Below are 22,441 nucleotides of genomic sequence, written 5' to 3'. Positions count from 1 at the left end.
GGGAGTGGGGTGAATCTGTTAGTGAGTTTCACAGTTTCCATATAATTTAACAGGCACCCCCCTCACTGTTACCATGCCATGATGACTATGGTAGCCTATTAGTCTATACTCTATATTAACATGTCACTACAATAATACTAATGTCTGTGAGTCTGATGTAATATCTTTGCTTACTTTCACACACACACACACACACACACACATAATAATTAATTAATTCTGTTTTTTTATTATACCCATTACCCAACCCTGCCTGGGCTGGCCTTCAATCAATCCCATGCAACAGTAATTCTGCAAATGATGCTTCCCTTTGACATTGTGCTGAGCTTACAGTACTGAAGGGTTTGGTCAAATAGCGTGGGTGTGCTTCCACTCTGCTTCCACTGGCCTGAGCTTTTCTGAGAAGACGGATGTCAGGCAACTGAAACTGCATGATGTGACACTTGCTTGTCAGACCTTATTGGCTCGCCAGTCGCCTCTTTCACCTTTTCTGGCTCACTCTTTCTCTTTTTGTGTACTAGTAATCTGTATCCCTTTCATTTTGGATATCCCACTCCCCTCATGCAACCAAATATGTTGCCAATCTAATTTAAATGCACTCTGAATCAGTGAATGAATCTCAGCGGTGGGCCTCCATCATCATCTATCAATCTCTAGGTAGGAGGACATTACGTCATCTCTTCCGGAACGCTTTTTTACCGCGCTGCCCTGCCCAAACCTCATGTTTGACTTCGCCTACCGGTGGCATCGATTGGTTGAGGTACTGACGCTTTGGTGACTTGCGATGATGGCCATTGGTTAGTTCCACCGGCTCGTCTGCCAGCCTTCTGTCAAGACCAGCGGGTGATTTAATTTTTGAAATAGCCTAAATATTTGGTATGCAGATTTATTTTCTTTTGTTATTACTATTTTTTTTCAACAGATATCATCTATTCTACACCAATATCCAACCAAATGCTTAATATGCGATGTGAAACTTGTGACTTTAAAGTTATCGCAGTCTTGCTTTAATAATATAATTATTGATCAAAACGGACGGTACCAAAGGGTGATTGCCTAAACGTGAAATTTCCCTACATGCAGGTGCATTGCATTTGTCGTATTAAACACCAGAGGGTGCCATTGCTTAACAATTGGCATTTTACTTTTCTTATTTTTTTGTTTCTTGAGTATACTAAAATCCCTTAGAAGTTAGAACCGTGTGCAAATTTCACGTGTTGAAATTTAGTACGTTACGTGTTAAGAAGAAAATAATAATGAGCACGAGTTTGGTGATAGAATATATCGATATCTTAAAGGAAATGCAAGTTGTTTCTTTAAGAGGCAGCATCTTCCCAGGAGAAGGAGCGCTGAGGAGAGCTAAAACTGTGTGTGTGTGTGTGTGTGTGTGTGTGTGTGTGTGTGTGTGTGTGAGAGAGAGAGAGAGAGATGGGGGGGGAGTGAGAGAGAGGGAGGGAGAGAAGGGGGGGAGTGAGAGAGATCGCGGGAGAGAGAGAGGGAGGGAGGGGAACCGGGCTTTTAACGGGGATAGCCTGCAGCCTCAGTCGGTCAGAGATGCTCCGATCATGGAGTAATTGGAGATGATACTCGCTTTTTCTCTCCCGACAATGGAAAGGGTAAGATGAAAACCATACAGTAGCCAGCATCGATAGCATTTTAGCCGATGTTATGATATGTAGCGCCGTGCATTAGACCGTCCAGCTGTTTGTGGGGAGGGGGATGCGCCGCGCAGAGGGGGCGAGGCGACGGCCGGGGTGTTGATAGGAAATAAACGCCTTGCAGTCAGTCGGCAGTCGGAATAAAAAAGGGAACGATTTGTTTGTCGACAAATAACGTTTCAGTATTAAATAAAATGGTTGAAATGTTATATTTGATGTTAAGCTAGGCCTACACATTATTGACAAAATGATTGGCACTTCCCCACAATGATGTGATGTAGTGTTAATAAGGCTATAGGCTATAAATGATCGACCATTCGACTGTATTTCACCCAGGCCCTTATTTCATCATGTTAACAATGTATTTACCGGTTTAATCTTCTACACATAAATCAGCAAAATAATTAACAATGAATATCTTATCATGTCTTGGATTACAGAGGCGTAGAAAGTAACATATTTCCTCCCGGATACAGTCCATATAATTACAATTCATGATGACACCCTTTTTCATATGAATATATGAAACAGCACAGCATCCTTAACGTTACTTATAGGCCTACTTATTGTTCTTTATATATGTGTTAGATACAAGAACGTATTCTGTAGGCTGCTGATGCATGTAAAGGCACCTTTCATGACTCATTTCCGTATATCATGCGCATTCATTATTAGCATTATGACTATGGATCCTCGGAGATAAGCGGAGACATGCAAACGATGGATGGATTACTCCAGACGCGTGTATCGAGATAACCAGTGAACACATCACACCGAATTACTGGCACTGCGATAGCAATTTGACTGATTGTTGTTTGAGGTATAGGCGCATGCATGGCATACCCGTCTGTGGTTGTGAGTATAGGAATTAAAACATTGCTATGAGCCTATGACTGAAGATATGATACATTAAAGCCTTATTAATAGCATGTGGCGGGTGGAAACTATATGCTTGCATTATGCAATCATCATGCTATTCCAGCGAGAGTATATGTGGCCTGATACTGGCCACCATGCACAGACAACTGTCCATCATCTCAATTCCATGTCTCTTGCTTTCTCTCTCTGCCAAATTGTGCCACATCTGTCTCTCACTCACTTACTCACACCCATATCTCCCACTCTGTTCGCTCTACTGTCTACTCTACTCCATAACACAAATTGCCTAAAATGACCTGTGCCAATCTTCTATTTCCAGGTGCTTCTCTCATCGGTGTGAGGACTGGCCTGGGGGGTGTGAGGCCTGCCTGCAACACTATGTGCTCACCTCTCTCCTCCCTTCAACCATGATCCCAAATAATCCTGCCCTGCATTCCACCCTACCATCCTGACAACTGGAAACTTTTCCTTCCCCCCTTGGCCCCTCACTCATACACACACACCCCCATGTGCACATACTATACAGGTACATTAATCTTTCTTAAAGCACCCCCTCCCCATGCACAGCACCAGGGCGTTTACCTCACCCAATCAGTGCCACCGCTACCTAATGAGCCAATTAACTTTTACTTGAGAAAATCAAGTGGTTGCTCAACACATAGGGCTATTCTTTCAGGCTCTACCCGCAAAGCTTCCCACCCCAGACACCCCAGGATTTTGCGGCAGGGGTCCGCAGCTTCTTGAGAAACGCCTCAAGCGCCCCAGTCTCCTCTCTCTCTCGCTCACGCCTCGCCCTTCCCGGACCTCAAGATGATGTGCGAGGTGATGCCCACCATCTCGGAGGATGGGCGTGGTGGGGGAGGCTCGCCTTCCCCGGCGGGCGGTGGCGGAGGAGCGATGGGGGCAGGGATGGGCAACTTGGGGGGAGGTTACGGGAGTCGAGAGCTCCGGAGCGGCGACGAGGGGGGAAGCACGGGCAACCTGGAGTCTCTGATGGTGAACATGCTGACGGAGAGAGAGAGGCTGCTGGAGAGCCTGAGAGAGACCCAGGACTGTCTGGGGACAGCGCACCTACGTCTCCGAGAGCTGGGCCATGAGAAGGAATCTCTCTCCAGACAACTCTCCATTGCCCTTCCACAGGTACATGAAGAGTGGAGTATTGTACGTTTGTGTGTGTGTGTGTGTGTGTGTGTGTGTGTGTGTGTGTGTGTGTGTGTGTGTGTGTGTGTGTGTGTGTGTGTGTGTGTGTGTGTGTGTGTGTGTGTGTGTGTGTGTGTGTGTGTGCGCTTGTGTGTGTGCACTTGTGTGTGTGTGTAGGTGTCCTGACCTGAGGGTACAGGGTCAGTGGCACCATGTCCAGAATTTGTTTGACTAGGGTGGCCCTATTGGGGCATGTAGTGTACGCGTACAGTGTAAGCATGCACGTGTGCATGCTTACACAACAGAATTGCATTAATTCCCATTTTTTTGTCTCCACTACCAGCCTGAGCCATCTCCTATATAATAATTAACATAGGGTCTTACTTCTGTTTAATCTTGTTCAGGCAAATCATTCCTTGACACTTATATGTGCTCATCGTACTATATATTAGATAAAAAATCACACACGTGTGAACTGAGTGGTGCAATTCCCCCCCCCCCCCCCCCCCCCCTCTCTCTCTCTCTCTATCTCTCTCTCTCATTAGAGTCACTACCTCTCTCACTCTCTCTCATTAGAGTCACTACCCCTCTCACTGTTTCTGGCGCCCCCTACTGCTATTTTTAAGTCACATACTCATGCTCACACACACAGACACACAGACTCATGCTCACACACACAGACACACAGACACACAAACACGTACGAGGACATTGCAAGCTGGTTGTAGGAGTGGTTGCACCACTCAAAAATCACACACGTGTGAACTGAGTGGTGCAATTCCCCCCCCCCCCCCTCTCTCTCTCTCTCTATCTCTCTCTCTCATTAGAGTCACTACCTCTCTCACTCTCTCTCATTAGAGTCACTACCCCTCTCACTGTTTCTGGCGCCCCCTACTGCTATTTTTAAGTCACATACTCATGCTCACACACACAGACACACAGACACACAAACACGTACGAGGACATTGCAAGCTGGTTGTAGGAGTGGTTGCACCACTCAAAAAGACACAGGCGTGTGTGTAGCACCATACAGAATCTTTGATTTCAGAGTGCTCTGTTGACATAGATGGCATCATTTATTTCAGGAACGTATTCGATTTCTATTTTCGTAATTTTCAAATTCAAATTAACGTTCATCTCATGTATAAACAATAAACATTATGATTCGTTAGGATATGTGTTGAATAGAGTAGCAAAGAAGTCACAAGTTACCATCGCATTTTGCAATGAAATGTCCAAATTTCAGAATGGCCAAGAAAGAGCACCCAGGTCAACGGCATTTCAACGGTGTAACTAAGAACATTTCTAAACTTTGTAGATTTTTATTATTATTACAAAACATTAACCACCTAATTTTGGGCATTTGAAAATAGCCGATCTACAAGCTCAAAATGCGTGGCGATGTGACGCATTGTTAGCTTGTAGATCTGCTATTTTCAAAAGATATCTGAAAACTTTGAAACGGGACATTCTGCATAATGAGTACTTTAACTTTTGGTACTTTACGTACATTTTGATGCCAATACATTTGTACTTTTACTCAAGTAAGTATTGAATTCAGTATTTTTTATATTGCAGTATTAATACCTTTAGTCTTTTACTTAAGCAAAGAATGTGAGTATAATTTTTGCATTTCGGCACTCTCTGAGCGGCATTTCCAAATAATAATAAAATCTGTAATGGGATGGCACCATGGGTGGGTTGGAAGCCCTGTACCAGGCCAGCCTCTAGAACCGCCTCTGTACAGGGTTCATATGCACTGAGTTCGACTTAAACATTTGAATCTACTGCCTTAAAGTCAATAAAAAAGGTGTGTTCCATGCACTTTGTGTGCATTCATGCACAGTATGTGTAGCTTAGAGGTTTAACAGACTTGAAATGACAATATCACGCACAGGCCTGAGGGTTCTGTGCAGCTTGTGCATACATACATTCAGCTTGAGCACACTTCTGTCAATAATAGTCAACAAAAACACTTGTGAATGTTGCTCTGAGAATGTTGTAAATGGACCATTGTGGGTCTGTTTAGCACTTCTGATAATAAGCTGCAAGCCCTCATCTGTTAAGTCTACTGGATCAGCGGTTCCGAAAACTCATGCGATGTGTTGCGCACTGCATATTGATGTATTTCACATCAAGCAAATATATGCATATTATGCTTGATGCATATTGAGTACAGCGGGTGCATATGTGTTTAGTCCGACAGTCCAACAGGCATTAGTCGGACTAATGCCGCTGTTAATATGTCTAACAAACGTACAGTATGCACCTTAGAGCTGCCTAAAACTTGGAGATGGTGACTAAGAGTTGTGTTCTGTCAACTCGTCAGTGTTGATTTTGACAGCAAATTTTGATTTTGTTTTAGTCGCATAGTCTCTTGAATAGTTTTCATTTAGTTTTAGTCACATTTAATGTCACCTGGAATGTATTAGTGTTAGTCTAGTTTTAGTCGACGAAATATGACATTTGTATTTTGGTGGCTGATATTTTACACTATGACATTTCTCATCATAGTTTTAGTCGATTAATTCAACACTGCGAGTTGTCCAAAACAGGTGGGCTTCAATCCCAATATTAGTCTACTGTCCGTCCCAAAGCCTGAGCAATAATCATTTTGTAATTCCACTCAGCATTATACAACAATGGCTCCATCTCTATTTTCAGACAGGCAATATTGTTGCGTGCCTCAGGCATTTGGAAACATCTGTGTCTTTGTCAGGAACTACTTTCCTTTGTTGTTGATATAGCTGACATATCAAAAAAGAAATAACAGATACAATAGTAGCAGTGCACATCCTTGCAGAGAATTACTGGACATTAAAAGGCCATATTACCTCGCTGAGAGGAAGATCAATATAGCACACACGTGTACAGTACACACACACACACACATGCATGCACGCAAGCACACACGCACGCATAGACACACGCACACGCACACACACACACACACACACACACACACACACACACACACACACACGCACACGCACACGCACACGCACACGCACACACACACACACACAGTGGAACACATGGAGTGCTGTGATACATTCTACAGTAGCAGAGTTCATTGAGTGTGTGTGTGTGTGTGTGTGTGTGTGTGTGTGTGTGTGTGTGTGTGTGTGTGTGAGCGCGCAGATGCTGCCAACATTGAGAAACAGAGAGAACGAAAGGTGGAAAACGACAACATGGTACAGAGAGAGAGAGAGAGAGAAAGAGAGAGAGAGAGAGAGAGAGAGAGACATAGCGATATGAAAAACACAGACCTACAAATCACATCCAGTTGCATTCTGCTGCACACTAAAGTGGATTATTATAAGTTCTGTTTCAAGCATTGAGGATTGTGATAGGGCAAATGGAGTTGATTGAAGGGTGAGAATGGTGATGGTGTTGAGATGGCCGGTGGTAGAGATTCAGAATGAGAGAGAGAGCGGAAAGTGCAGGAGAGATAAATGCTTAGTACAGTAAGGGAAGACAATCATGCTTACATCCTGTATCTGACTGACAGCAGCCTACTGATGGGAACTGAGAGAGACAGAGAGATACTGTATGTACAGTAGATGGTGTAAGAACAAGCCCAGCATAGTGGGCTATTGGTGAGTCGCAGGGGTTGTTTCAAGCCAACCTTTACATGAATAAATGCCAGCGTTTGGGCCTACAGTGTCACTTGCTGAAAATAACTGATTTTCAAGCTAACAGCTTCACAAATTGTCTGCAAGAGACACCCATCCAAGTCGCTGATGGCCTGTGGGTTTGCTGTGGATCTGATGGTACCGATAATGGCAACCGAGAGAGAAGTGAGAGATATCTAGAGTCAGAGTGTGAGAAGAAGTCCAGCATAGTGTGGGGGTTGACTGTCTCAAGCCATTATTTACACAAATCAATCCCTAGAGCTATGAAATTGTTTGGACACAGCACACGCCACATCTGTACATGACAGTTTTCTCTCTTTCATTCCTCAGTCCTCTTCTCTACTCCCATTAAGCATCCTCCTTTTTACTCTTACTCTAGTCTTGACCCTCCCCGGTTGCATCCAAGCTGCTGATCACTGTGTATCTTATAGTTTGTGTACATAAAGCATAATGTGGTTGATGAGAATGTGGAACGATAAAGGTGTTTTGTTGATTGTTTTGGAAAATTCATCACTGTCATCCGAGAGCTCTGACAAAGGCAGAGAGAGCCCCATGCATCGCTGCTCCTCAATGGCTCTATGGCGTGCGTATGTGAAAACAAACACGAGTCAGTGTACGGCGCGCTTTCACATTAGCGTGGCAGCAGCATATGGGCTCCATGGCATGACCACGCATGAGCAGAGACCACGGAGACTGAATGGCAAGCGGAGCGTGGCGCGGTGGTAAAACGGGCGCGTGCGTGGTCATGTGTCAGCTTTACACGCCACAGTGACTTCACATTAGTGAGTCGAACTCGGTTGGAATGTTATGACTTCAGGTATAAAAACACAGACATCAGCAGATATTCACTTTCACAGGTTAATTGCGTAACGTCGGATTATTATCAGTCAAACTCTTTGTTGATGTGTTCCCATAGATACAATGTCGTTTGGAGCAGAGATTATACTCGCAGCTATCATGTAGCAACTTACCTCACAACTATATACGTAATTAGAGTAAATTGCAGACAATCACAACTCAGCTGGACTGCCATCAATAGGAATAATAGCAGATTACACGAGATTGGCCTAATTCCTTTGTTCATGCCTGTTTTACCTCCGGGGTTTCATTTTAATGACAGGCAGACACACACAGTCGGGGACATTAACTCCACCAGGAGATCATGTTTTCAACCCTCTGTGTGTGTGTGTGTGTGTGTGTGTGTGTGTGTGTGTGTGTGTGTGTGTGCGTGCGTGCGTGCCACGTGCGTGCGTGTGCTAGCATACTATTAGGCTGATCAGCGACGTTATACCATATTTCTTGTGCAAGCTGACAGCAGGCCAAAGGACATCAATTCTCTAATATCTTTCAGATGACCAACATCAATTATGTCATTTTTGAGAATGAATAATTGCAGAGCATGCAATCATCCCTCCAGGCTATGGGATACGTGTCCTGTGTGGCTATGGACCGGCACTATAGCCAATTGAGCGCCTGTCCATCTCTATGGTATCTCTAGACTACAAAGTAGCTAATTACATCACCGCTGTCCATCCAGCTCATGGGATGTAACTGTTGTACAAAGTTCACTCTCTTCTTTACACCTGTAACCCAGTATTGTGAGTCTGTCTCTGATTCAGTACTAGTCAGTCGCATGTAAATACCCTGGCACAATTTGATGTTTAATTAACATACTTTCATCAAGATGAAAACATACAAACATCTTTGTTTCACTGACACAGTTTTTGTATAGTGCTGATGTTTGCCATTGCATGCATCAAAAATAATATACGGTGGCGTATCAAAATCACAGACACAGTTGCTGAACGATCACACTGGATTTGAAAATGTAACTATGGCATGTGTGTATGCGTTCAGAGATTTCAGATATAGATGTGTACTGTACATCTCATCCCACATGTCATTACTGTGACATTACAGTAGCTTACTTCCTCTCGCTAAGGACATGTGTGCAAATCGAATGTGGCCACTGAAAACCCAACACATTTCAAATCGCAATCTTTGATTGACTGGTGACACAAACATAATATTGACAATAATGATGAATGCAGTCATCACGTTTCAGATTACATAGAACAGTGGATTTTCAGAAATCTGTTCAGAATTATTTGCAGGATCTACTGATGATTGAACTGGGAGTGTTCTCAGTGTTGTGCACACATATGGCATTGTATTAGGGACGTTCCTGGGGGTCCCGGGCCCCCAGTTTGGGAACCACTGTAATAACATGCTCCAGACAACCATCTTTCTGTTTGTCTACGTTGTAGAGCGTCCCTTCCTATAGTTTTGCAATTAAACCACTTTCTGACAGGATTCATGCAATACACATAAGAGTATTAAGACTCACTGTGCGAGGATAAGCCACTGTGTGAGGATTTTCCAGTTATGCCACTTGCTAGCCAAACTGTTTGTTTGTTTGTTTTTGTGATTGTGTGTGCACAATTTACATGACCATTGCATGCAATGGTCTTTGCAGCTTCCTTACTGCTCCTATGAATATTATTCTATGTATGAGTTAGAGTTTTATTTGAACATTTATTCTGCATTTCTTGCACTCAACTATTAGTTGCTCACTACTCACAACAACTCACAACTCTTTCTTGTTTGTTGAAATGATTCATTCCCATGCTGTTGGCACTTTGTTAATTGGGGTATGCTGCTAATTTCCATTATCATGACGTCATGCAGGAGCATTGAATCAACAACAGCACCCCCTTGTGTCCTTACAGGAGTTTGCAGTGCTGACCAAAGAGCTGAATGTCTGTCGGGAACAGCTGTTGGAGAGAGAGGAGGAAATAGCCGAGCTGAAAGCGGAGAGAAATAACACACGGGTCAGTACACCTCTTGGTCCATATAGAAATATTACATGCTTGCAATAACAATATCCGTGGTTTGAGTGGCCCTATGGGCCTCTTGGCTCTGCAAGGCTTACAATAACTGCACTTGCTGTGATGTTTTCTGATGGGATACTTGCATTTAATACATCATTACTTTCTGGCTGTATTTTTTGCTCAAAATATTTCAAAATAGACATATCGACAAACCTTTTCATTATTATTTAATGTGACACCTTGTGAGATGTTGGAGATACAAGGTTTCTGCGTGACAACAACGATATGTAATACACTGTAAAATCTGTGGTGTTCATTTAACACTCTGGAGCGGGACGGGTGTCTGCCATAGTTAAAGAGTCACAGACCATATCTCAGAAGTAAATTGGGAAGCATTCTTTTTTGGGTTTATGATCCGGTCTGGAGCGGTTGGTGACTTGCGTCATGTTGTAGTCACCCATCTGTCATGGAAACCACAAACCGGAATCAGAAGTACCCAAAATTCCCCGTGATCAAGGGCATCGTAATCTTAGGGCCTACCCAGTAAAAGCGTATATGCAGCGTATGAATCCGACATGTTTCTTCAAGTACGTCTTGGAATAGTTAGTTTGGCATATCCATATTTTATTCCAACTCGTAGCGACTGGCGAGACTAAAAACAAACGGCGGGGGGGGGGGGGGGGGGGGGATGTTACCTTTGTACCAGGCCAACAGAAGCTTCTATACGAGCCATACGATAACCCATTTTGGGCGGGAACCATTATGTTATGCTTTAGCTGTTGAAAAATAGCAGATCTACAAGCTCATAGCACGATCTCAGGTCAGAATGGGTTAAGTGTCTATATGCACCTACAGCTTCTGCTGGAGCACCTGGAGTGCCTGGTGTCTCGCCACGAGCGCAGCCTGAGGATGACGGTGGTGAAAAGGCAGGCGCAGTCTCCCGCGGGGGTCTCCAGCGAGGTGGAGGTCCTCAAGGCCCTCAAGTCCCTGTTTGAGCATCACAAAGCGCTGGACGAGAAGGTGCGGGAGAGGTTACGCGTCGCTCTGGAGCGGGTGTCCACGCTGGAGGAGGAGCTGCAGACCTCTTCTCAAGAGGTGAGAGGATGTTCTGGTGTCGCCACATACGCACGAGCTGATGAAAGCGCTGCTCATGACTGACTGAGTCTCTGTCCGTTACTGGTTTAGGTGCTGTCTTTGAGGGACCAAATCAAAAGAAGACAGCAAGGACTAGAAAATGGCAAAGAGGTAATGCAATGTAGTTTACTTGCACTAGTAATATTAATGTAAATTATGAATGGAATACTAAATTCTCCAAGCTTTCTCTATTTATTGAACCAAAACGTCCACCAGCATTGTATAAGTGAAGGTGGGTTTTGCTGGTGGAATGGAACTTTCCCTGCATGGTCCAAACAATGAATACTACAATAATTTGTAGTTGCCCGTGCCTCCACCACTTGTTCTACTGAAGTGTATTGTAGCTCAGACAGACTGTGTTCTGTATACAAAGCCAAGGATATCCAGCTGCATAGTTATTAAGCGTGTATGTTTATTTAGGTGATATGTGCACTATACACCTGTTTTGAACGCCAGGTTGAACTCGCCATGCGGTATATTTCATAAATGACTCTCATTCACACCAACATATGTCAGTTGTCTTTTAGCTGCATGCCTTCGTCCACTATGCACATTCCACACAGCTCCTACAGTGCATACTGTACACTCTAGACCATGTGCATAACATCGTGACATGTTAATCTAACACCCAGTTTTTTTTTTGTGCACACAGCGGCTTCCAAATGGACCGTCCTCCATACTGGATGATGGAGAGGTCGACAGACAGAGAGAGGGAGAGATAGAACGACAACGATCTGAATTAGGCCAGCTGAAAGAGAGACTGGCCCTAATGTGCAGACAGGTGCTGACGATTACACCAGTCTAGGGGCAGTGGTTCTCAACATGGGGTACCGTACCATAGGGCATACATGGGCAACTGGCGGCCCAGTGGCCACATGCCCCCCCCCCCCCCCCCCCTTAACTTAATGTGGCCCTCAGGTTAATATCAGAATACTGATATATTATTGATTTCACCTGTTGCAATTCCAAACATGCAAACATGACCCAAATATAGCAAAAATAGCTGATCTACAAGCTCGAAATGTGTCGCAATTCGACGCGTTTTGAGCTTGTAGATGAACACTCAGGAATGGATTGTCCGTTGCAGTTTGTGGTGCAAGAGATCAAAATCGTATCAAATGGGGGTCTGTGGTGTAATGCTTGAAATTAAAAAGATTGAAAATCATTTGTTTAATGCAGTGGTTCTCAAGCTTTTCCAGCAGTGACCCGCAAAATAATCATAATTGAACTGGGAACCCTACAAAATAATCATATTTGCACTGGGAACCCTACAAAATAATCATATTTGAACTGGGAACCCTACAAAATAATCATATTTGAACTAGGAACCTCCCACTCTGACAAGCATTTACAAGAATTGGGTTGAGGCATTACATTTAGTTTGACTGAATTATTGTGAAAATAGCAGATCTAAAAGCTCACAATGCCATTGCCACTTGTAGATAGGCTATTACCAAAATGTTTGCCTCTTTCTTATATTATTTGACAATTTGGCCAATGTTTGACCAGTTTTTATTGTGTAGTTTCAGTTTGTTGATTAGTCAGTATGCTTTTTTCCATTTCATGTCCTTGCATTGTCACTTTACGGTCCTCTGGATACTGGGGACCCCCCAGTTCTCACCCACAGGTTGAGAATCACTTTCTTTGCCAGAAAGACAAACTAAAAAAGGAAAACAACAAACTTGTGTCCAACCTTTACTCCAGGTTGGGGAGATAGAGGAGCAACTGACATCAGCCAGGAGGGAACTGACCAGATCAGAAGAAGCCAACCTGAAACTTCAGAGGGACGTGAAAGAGGTGAGCTTCTCTTCTGCTGACGGAAGATAAATCTGCCAGTCTCAGTCACACTGGTACAAATACTCTATTCTACACAGAAATATGTAACAGTTTGCTATGGCAACAAAGCCATTTGTCTACTTGGCAAGAATAATTGCTACACGAAAGAGTGTCTTCTTGCCCTGTAGTCATGGTGACAGTGCCATTGCTAAAGTGGCACACATTTTGCATGGAGGTGGCACAGCTAGTATAATCGCTCACATTACTGGTACAGTAGGCGATTGAAATGTCTGCAGTGTGGTTTGGGACGCAATGCAGCTTATAGCCGCTTTACCCTCCACACCAATTGGCTTTTCCTTTGTTGCATGACCCTTCTGACAAACATTATATGATTGTATGAATGAAAAAGTATGAATGTAACAAATTATCTCTACTGTTTTGGTCTCGTCTAGGCCGGGAACCCCTTTTGGTGTTAGCATTATGTCATGCTTTAGCTATTAAATAGCAGATCTACAAGCTCATAGCAGCTTGTAGGTCTGCTATTTTTGAAAAATCGAAGAACGACTGACATAGAAACATAGCTTTTTCAGAAAACTGTCAGGATGTAGAAGACAGTTTTAGAATCTGATCTCAGGTCAAAATGGGTTAAATATTAATTTCAAATGAATTCAAAAGTTCCCTAACTTGGAATGAACGTACCCGTCCCACGGCTGTTCGTCCTCCCGACTCCATTCCTGTGGAATGGCAGCACGAGTGGGAACAACTGGAAGCTACATGGCAAACAACAACTCTCAACCAGTCATTATCATTCTTCAGTTAATAGCTGTTCAAACACTGTGAAACACCTGCTTCTAAACCACTTCCCATCCATCGTTCCCTTCCCTCTGTCCTGTCCTATTACCGTATGTATAAACCGTGTGTGTGTGTGTGTGTGTGTGTGTGTGTGTGTGTGTGTGTGTGTGTGTGTGTGTGTGTGTGTGTGTGTGTGTGTGTGTGTGTGTGTGTGTGTGTGTGTGTGTGTGTGTGTGTGTGCGCGCGCGTGCGTGTGTGCCCTTGTCTCTTTCCCCTTATGTCTCTACCAGGCTTTGTGTCAGAGAGAAGACATGGAGGAGCGTATCACCACATTAGAGCGCAGGTCACCATCTTATCTTCTACCATGTCTAGTAGGAACTCTTTGGAATTTCCACTTTCCCCTCATTTCTTTTACATTTTTTTCTATGCCAGTGGTGTAAAGTAATAAAGTACATTGACTTAAGTACAATTAGTAGTAAGTATTAGTGCTTTACTTGAGTATTTCCAATACTTTTACTTCCACTCAACTACATCTCGGATCCAAATGTTCTACTTTTACTCTGCTACATTTATGTGAAAACTTTAGTTACGTTGTAGATTTGGATTATTATTACAGAACATACATTAACCACTTCAGCCCTATGTACATCTGAAAATAGCTGATCTAATCACATTGTGAGCTTGTAGATCTGCTGTTTTTCCAAAAGATTTTTAATACATTTGAAAACTTGTGAAAGGGGACAATCTGCATAACGAGTACTTTCTACTTTTGGGACTCGATGAGTACATTTTGAATTCCGGACTTTAACTTGTAACAGAGTATTTCTATATTGCAGTATTGATAATGTAAGTCATTTTTACACCACTGTTGTTTTGTATTGGATTCACAACTGTCTTGTGTGCTGCCTGGCCTGCAGGTACCTGAGTGCCCAGAGGGAGGCGACGTCTCTCCACGACACCAAGGACAAGCTAGAGAATGAACTGGCCAGCAAAGAGTCCCTCCACAGACAGGTCAGGGGAATGTGCTTTTCATTCTGGCTATAGGTTTAGTCCAATATCTTACCCCCTACACCAAAGGGATATCCCTATGGAGCCAGCAGGGGAGATATTAGACTTTTGGGGCTACATTTGCGTTCTCTCCTCTTCTCCGTCCTCACCTTCCTGTCCTGTCGTGTCCACCACAGAGCGAGGAGAAGAACAGGCAGCTACAGGAGCGTCTGGACGATGCCAAGCAGAAGCTGCAGCAGACTCTGCAGAGGGCCGAGACCCTGCCGGAGATAGAGGCCCAACTCGCTCAGAGGGTGGCAGCACTCAACAAGGTGGGTTTCTGTACCTGCCTGCATAATATATCGTTGTTGGCGGGAGGAAACCTCCTAACTCCATTTTTGAGGGGTTTTTTTGCATAAATAAGTGCTATTGAATTAACACCCTTTACGTCTGTGTGTTGTTTCTAAAATATTGAACTCTTAACTCACTGGACCCTCAAACTGTCTGCTAAAGCAACTAACTCCACCACCTCTCCCCCTCTCGTGCAAGTAATTGACAATATATAGTCACAACACCAACTTTGATGAGGCATTATTGCATTATTTAATTTCCTGAAAGATTTACATAAACACCTTGACATTGACATTTGACAACCAGTAAGACTCACTGTGGGCGAGAAGCGACCTCGCCCTAAAGGGGAGGTGCACGCCTGGGTGACGGCAGACTGCTGGGCGAGCGCTGGCGCTTTTGCATGGGGGGGTCAGATCAACATACAGTATGGAATGAATTCTGTACTGGAGTGTGTCTTGAGTGTACAGGGTTTGATGAGGTCAGATAAACATATGGCATGTCAGAACAGGTCAGCTCCAGATATGGAGATCTAAGGGTGGCAGCGGGGGCAGTGTCTTGAGTGTACAGGGTTTGATGAGGGCCCAGGCTTGTTGAGAACTCTAGTTTTCGCCGGCTGGGCTCAGCTGCACAAATAACTTAGGGGCTGGCCCGTCTAGAGTTTGAATGGACGGTATCAGTCAAAAGGGAGACATCGAAGAGGAAGGACGGGTGGGGAAGGATCAACATAATGGAATGTCAGCTCCATATATGGAGATCTAAGGATTTGGGGTTTGAGGTCAGATGTAGAGTTGCTGGCCGGCTCCATATATGCAGATACCTGTAGGTGATGATCCAGTCTTCTCCATGTATGGCTATCCAGGGTTTGATGTATAGGGAACCCTGCACAGACTTTAACAGAATTGACTGAAAACATTTTATTTGTTAGTTTAACATGCGTTGAGTATGCTTGGTGACAACAGAAAAAAATGACAATCAGAAATGGCTATACTGCATGAATAACCATGCACATGAACAATTGCTTCTCAGCCTATTTCTATTTCAAGAACCTAAATATAGTCAGGAACGTATACATATACCCAGACAAAATCAGTGGCATCAAAATTAGACGATATTTATAGGTCCTTCTGAAATGAGGCTTTCTAGGAAGCTCATGTCTCTTTCAGGGGAGCCGAGCTCCCCGTGGCCCGCGCATTTCCAACCCAGCATGTTCTTGTACTTACGAGCACTTGCTGTGTGCGTGCGTGCAGGCGGGCGGGTGGGTCATGCATGGATGAAACAGATATTGTGCCAGCTACTGCAAATGCCATAAATCTTTATCCTGCTGTGCCACAAACCCTCAGGCAAACAGTCTAATCTGATCGGCATTTCAGATCACAGAATCTGTTTCATCTTGGGTACTACTCACCAAGTCATGCACTGTAAGCCACAAAATTCTTCCGAAAAGAGTTGCTCATGTTAACCTCTGCCAAAGAAACACTGTGTAATCTGTATGGGCACATGTGGTAGCACTGAGTTGACAAGTTATTACTTGCGTGTTGTATCTGCGTTTGTTTGTGCCATGATGACACATGTTGTAACCCCGGTTTTCCCTTCCTCTCCCAATTATTCAGGCAGAAGAGCGCCATGGCAACTTTGAGGAGCGACTGCGACAGATGGAGGCACAACTGGAGGAGAAAAATCAAGAGCTACAGAGAGTGAGTCATGCTTGTTTCTCTCTCTGTCTCTCTCTCTCTCTCAGTTGCCGTCCTCCTCCCACTCTTACATTCCACTCCATTGTCAGTCAGTTTCTGCTTTCCACAATGGCACCATAATTTTCTAAACCCTCTATTTGACAGTACACATTCATATAGAAATGTTTCCCTCTCACACTTTCAGTCAAGCAGAATACTTGTTATTAGTAAAGGCCTATTCATAGTCTGGATTTTCGGTGGTAAGGTGACCACCGCTCCGGTGGTGAGCTGACCACCGGAGCTGAAATAACGTTGAGCGGTGGTGAGTAAAAACAGAGAGAAGGGCTGGAGCGGTGGCGGTGGTTTGCTCTTCACCGCGGCTCGTGACGTCATGTTGTAGTTCGGTGGTCACCTAACCACCGTAAAACCAGACTATGTATGAGCCTTAACTCTCCACCCACACCTTCTTTCTTCCTTCCCTTCAACCCCCCCCCCCCCCTCTTTCGCTCTCTCTTACTCTGTCTGTCTGTCTGTCTGTCTGTCTGTCTGTCTGTCTGTCTGTCTGTCTGTCTGTCTGTCTGTCTGTCTGTCTGTCTGTCTGTCTGTCTGTCTGTCTGTCTGTCTGTCTGTCTGTCTGTCTGTCTGTCTGTCTGTCTGTCTGTCTGTCTGTCTGTCTGTCTCTCTCTCTCTCTCTCTCTCTCTCTCTCTCTCACTCTATTCGTTCCTCTCTGCTTCTTCTCTCTGCTCACCCCTGTCTTCTCCCTCAGGCGAGGCAGAGGGAGAGGATGAACGACGAACACAACAAGCGCCTCTCTGACACGGTGGACAAACTCTTGTCCGAGTCCAACGAGAGACTGCAGCTCCATCTGAAGGAGAGAATGGCTGCCCTGGAGGAGAAGGTTTGACCCCTTCAGACCCACTCAGACCGCATTCATGTCAGCTCTCCCTTTAAATCGGAGGCCATTGAGTAGCGAGAACTGTCTTGTTGAATCGCATCCACTTAAAACAACCAGGACTAGTTGTGTAACCACTATTCCATCCTCAAGGTTCTTTATTATTTGTCTCCCGAGGAAGAAATTTGTCTTAGACAAAGGGCCCGCATGCAAGCGTAGCCCTTATGTCCATGTCGCCGCAGTGCAGCGCCAAATACATCTTTCTTGCATCATAGGAGGCGGTTTATTTACACTGGTTTATTTACGCGGCAGTGACGTTTCCCATTTGGTTCCTTTCCAGAACGCCCTGTCTGAGGAGCTGTCCAACATGAAGAAGCTTCAGGACGATCTCTTGGCGAATAAGGTGGCTAAATAAGCATACAGAATGTAGTAGTACACTATAGCTTCACTACGGAGCCATACAGAATGTAGTAATGCACTATAGCTTCACTACGGAGCCATACACAATGTAGTAATGCACTATAGCTTCACTACGGAGCCATACAGAATGTAGTAATGCACTATAGCTTTACTACGGAGCCATACAGAATGTAGTAATGCACTATAGCTTTACTACGGAGCCATACAGAATGTAGTAATGCACTATAGCTTCACTACGGAGCCATACAGAATGTAGTAATGCACTATAGCTTCACTACGGAGCCATACACAATGTAGTAATGCACTATAGCTTTACTACGGAGCCATACAGAATGTAGTAGTACACTATAGCTTCACTACGGAGCCATATAGAATGTAGTAATGCACTATAGCTTTACTACGGAGCCATACAGAATGTAGTAATGCACTATAGCTTTACTACGGAGCCATACAGAATGTAGTAGTACACTATAGCTTCACTACGGAGCCATACAGAATGTAGTAGTACACTATAGCTTTACTACGGAGCCATACAGAATGTAGTAATGCACTATAGCTTCACTACGGAGCCATACAGAATGTAGTAGTACACTATAGCTTCACTACGGAGCCATACACAATGTAGTAATGCACTATAGCTTCACTACGGAGCCATACAGAATGTAGTAGTACACTATAGCTTCACTACGGAGCCATACAGAATGTAGTAGTACACTATAGCTTTACTACGGAGCCATACAGAATGTAGTAATGCACTATAGCTTTACTACGGAGCCATACAGAATGTAGTAATGCACTATAGCTTCACTACGGAGCCATACACAATGTAGTAATGCACTATAGCTTCACTACGGAGCCATACACAATGTAGTAATGCACTATAGCTTTACTACGGAGCCATACAGAATGTAGTAATGCACTATAGCTTCACTACGGAGCCATACACAATGTAGTAATGCACTATAGCTTCACTACGGAGCCATACAGAATGTAGTAGTACACTATAGCTTCACTACGGAGCCATACAGAATGTAGTAATGCACTATAGCTTCACTACGGAGCCATACAGAATGTAGTAGTACACTATAGCTTTACGAGTGGCCATTGAGTGAGAAAAAAAATGAAACACTAACTTGAGCACTCAAGTTTAAGAGTAACTCAAGTTCAAGCGCTCAAGTTAGTAACGATTACATTTATTTTTAGTATTTTTTAGTAACGGTATTTTTCTTTCTCTCTCAATGGCCACTCCGTACTTCACAGAGCTTTAGTTTAACTCTCAGCATTAAAATCAATTTGACTATGTAATCAAAAACAGCTGGACTCTACTGTTTTAATACAAATTTATAAGATTCTGTTATACCGGTACATTACAAGCTTGTGTATAAATGGTAAATTATTATAAAATTGGAAGTGGAAATTCATCCAATGAACTCTGTAGGCCTACAGTTAGGTTAAGGATCTGGAGAGGACGTTCAGTTCGGAGCGCCTGATGGCTTCATAGCGTTTCCTGAATATCGACTGCTCATAAAATATTTCATAGTGTGTAATTTATTCCCGGATCATTTGAAATGGATAATGTGAGGCATAAAAGAAACCATATATGGTGATTGCGTCATAAAATCAAATGCCAGGAACTGGCCACATTCAAATAAGATTTTTCCAAAGTATTTCCACCAGTCTTGTGAGTCAACGTGAAACAACAGGCATAAGTTATTTTCTTTTGTCCTGACAGTTCCATTTTACCTTCCACTGTTTTAGGACCAGCTGATAGCAGAGCTAGAAAGGATTCAGTTGGAGTTAGACCAGCTGAGAGCCAGGCCTGGTGGATCCTATTCCAGGTATGTCACATCACCAAGTTCACCAACACCACAGAGAGAGAAGTTTGAGTAAGAAAAAAAAACAAAAAAGAAAACTGTACGTACTGTACGAACACAAAGATTCAGCTTCGTTACAACAGTGCTTCATTGTTTTTCTTTCTCCGTTTTACTTACTTTTTTACTTAAAACAAGCGACCTTTTGGTTGATTGATTGCGTACGTACGTGCCTGCTTGCCTGCGTGTGTGCATGTGTGTGTGTGAGTGGGGGGCAAGGGGCCAGCTAGGCACTCCAATGTTGAAGCGCTGGGCCCTAGTGGTAAGAGGAAGGACTGCAGGTGGACCAGTGGATTCTTGACGAGGAAACCCCGTGCAACCGAGCGCTCAATGTTAAAGCCCAGCTGCACTTCCGCATTTGGACACAAATTTGGTGTCCAAATGCTGAATCAGCGACAAAATGCGGAAATAGACGGTCCTTCCGGCAGCCTTCCGGGTGCTTCAAAACGCCACTGAGCAACTTCCACTGACATGCATAGCGGAGGGGGCGGAGCTTCGCGCCAGTTCAGTCTCTATCCTTTTAATACTCTATGGTGGGGGGTAAGGACACTAATAAAATGTAACTTCTGGTCGAGTTGCTAATGAGCTGTTAAGGGAGGACTTAAAACTAGCCATGGAGCTAGTGGACTTGATAGCTCATTCCATGCAGCTGTTGCAGAGTACAAGAATGAGCTTTAATTGGCCCATACAGCTATTGAAAAGCTATTGAAAAGTGGATGATATCGTTACGTCATGTTGTAGTCATTGGTTTGTAGGGGGGGCATACTATGATCCGACGGACCATTGCTCCGAAGGAGCATTGGTCCGAGGTGCGCTGGGGGTCGGGAGAGGGTTGGGGTTAGGTTTAGGTGTCTGCCCCGGGGGAGGTTAGGGTTAGGGTGAGGGTTTGAGGTAGGTTGTCGATCGTACCAATGCTCCGTCGGACCAAAGTATAGTAATCAGACCAGGCTTTCCTCCAGGTGGAAAGCCTGATAACGCGAGGTTAGTAGGTGCTGCATTATTTGTGATCCTGTGAACCATACACATTTTTATTTGAGTGACTCTTTCCTCAACTTTGAGCCACTTAAGGCTATTGAAATGGGCCGGTAGAAATTCCTAGAGAGAGGACGTAGAATTTGCACATCGACAGGACAGCTAAAGAGACTTTCGTTTACAGATGGATGGAGCCCGCACACCATAGTAGGTACAAAAAAAAGACTAGCAGAATTTCCTGCCTTAGTATAATTTCCTTATAAATCACCCAAAGCCGGAGGCATAGTTACTACAATGCTGTCACCACCACCCACAGAGATAAAACAGAAGTTGATAATTCAATATTTTGACAGACGTCAACAGAGCTCATTGCACAATCACACATGCAGAATCACACACAGTCTCTCTCTCTCTCTCCCTTTCTTCCGCTCCCTCTGTCATTCTGTCTCGCCCGGCCCTCCTTCATCCCTCCCTCCCTCCCTCCGACCAGCCGTTCTCTGCCGGGCAGTGCTCTGGAGCTGAGGTACTCCCACGGCGGGTCCCTCCCAGCGGGCTCCACCACTCACCTGGATCACTACGGCAACAGCTCGACGGGGGGCGTGGTCAGACGGAGTCACCGCGCACGCTGGAGCTCAGGCCGCGAGGACTCCACCAAGGTGAGAGAGAGAGAGACCCCCAGCTGAGCTGATCACCGCTGACGCTTCAACATAATGAAGACTGTCATTGCAAAGGAGACAACCACCATTTGAAAGAAGAGATTTGGTGGCTTATTGTATGCTTTGCGTGTCAAAAAGTAGAGATGAGGGGGGAGAGAGAGAGAGGGGGGTACCACAACTGTGGTATACAGTACCACTCCCTCTCGTGTATTATTTCTTAACCACTCTAAACCTGGGATGACATTATAGGCGCAAAAACTAAAACTGCGTAGATCGGCTATTCCTGCGTATTGTATTGTATAATTGAAATTGCATTTCCATGAATGTGTGCGGAAGAGTCTGGATCCTGTCCAATCTGAGAACCCATATGCAGATAAAGGAAAAACAGCGCCCTCTTTCCCTTTGAATTTGACGGAGTCAACAGTCTGTCTCGAGAGACTAGGACCCTGCTAATGCACGGTTGGCTGCGGCCTGCGGGAGTACAGCGATGACAGACAACCCCTTTAGCCAATCAGCGTCACAAAAAAAGCGACGTCATCTCCAGTCTCTTTATTTGCTTTATTGCTTTTATGGCTTGGCCCCGTGATGACGACCGTCTGTTCTCTGTGTTAGTATACTGACTGGGAGAGTGGAGCGTTGCTGGGGAGCGGTTTTAACGCTTCCCCTCTCTGTGTTAGTATACTGACTGGGAGAGTGGAGCGTTGCTGGGGAGTGGTTTTAAATCTTCCCCTCTCAGTGTTAGTATACTGACTGGGAGAGTGGAGCGTTGCTGGGGA

At 44.4% G+C, this 22,441-nt stretch overlaps 1 protein-coding gene across 1 annotated transcript in view; it reads left to right on the top strand.

Moving 5' to 3' along the window:
- Positions 1–3,347: 3,347 nt before the first annotated feature.
- ppfia3 (PTPRF interacting protein alpha 3) overlaps positions 3,348–22,441 on the top strand; it is a gene marked incomplete at its 5' end in the record, with an annotated part of 43,428 nt that continues 24,334 nt past the window's right edge. The window contains 14 exons of the mRNA XM_083780665.1: positions 3,348–3,677; positions 10,042–10,143; positions 10,999–11,238; positions 11,329–11,388; positions 11,930–12,058; positions 12,982–13,074; positions 14,136–14,188; positions 14,763–14,856; positions 15,030–15,164; positions 16,794–16,877; positions 17,621–17,752; positions 18,087–18,149; positions 19,925–20,004; positions 21,500–21,665. Of these exons, the coding sequence (XP_083636791.1) occupies positions 3,348–3,677; positions 10,042–10,143; positions 10,999–11,238; positions 11,329–11,388; positions 11,930–12,058; positions 12,982–13,074; positions 14,136–14,188; positions 14,763–14,856; positions 15,030–15,164; positions 16,794–16,877; positions 17,621–17,752; positions 18,087–18,149; positions 19,925–20,004; positions 21,500–21,665 (1,761 nt within the window). The remainder of the gene's footprint in view (positions 3,678–10,041; positions 10,144–10,998; positions 11,239–11,328; positions 11,389–11,929; positions 12,059–12,981; positions 13,075–14,135; positions 14,189–14,762; positions 14,857–15,029; positions 15,165–16,793; positions 16,878–17,620; positions 17,753–18,086; positions 18,150–19,924; positions 20,005–21,499; positions 21,666–22,441) is intronic.

This window comes from Protomyctophum parallelum (genome assembly GCF_964188405.1).
Source record: "Protomyctophum parallelum genome assembly, chromosome: 13".
Taxonomy (NCBI): domain Eukaryota; kingdom Metazoa; phylum Chordata; class Actinopteri; order Myctophiformes; family Myctophidae; genus Protomyctophum; species Protomyctophum parallelum.
Note: the sequence above shows the minus strand (reverse complement) of the source record. Positions and strands in the feature narration are given on the sequence as shown.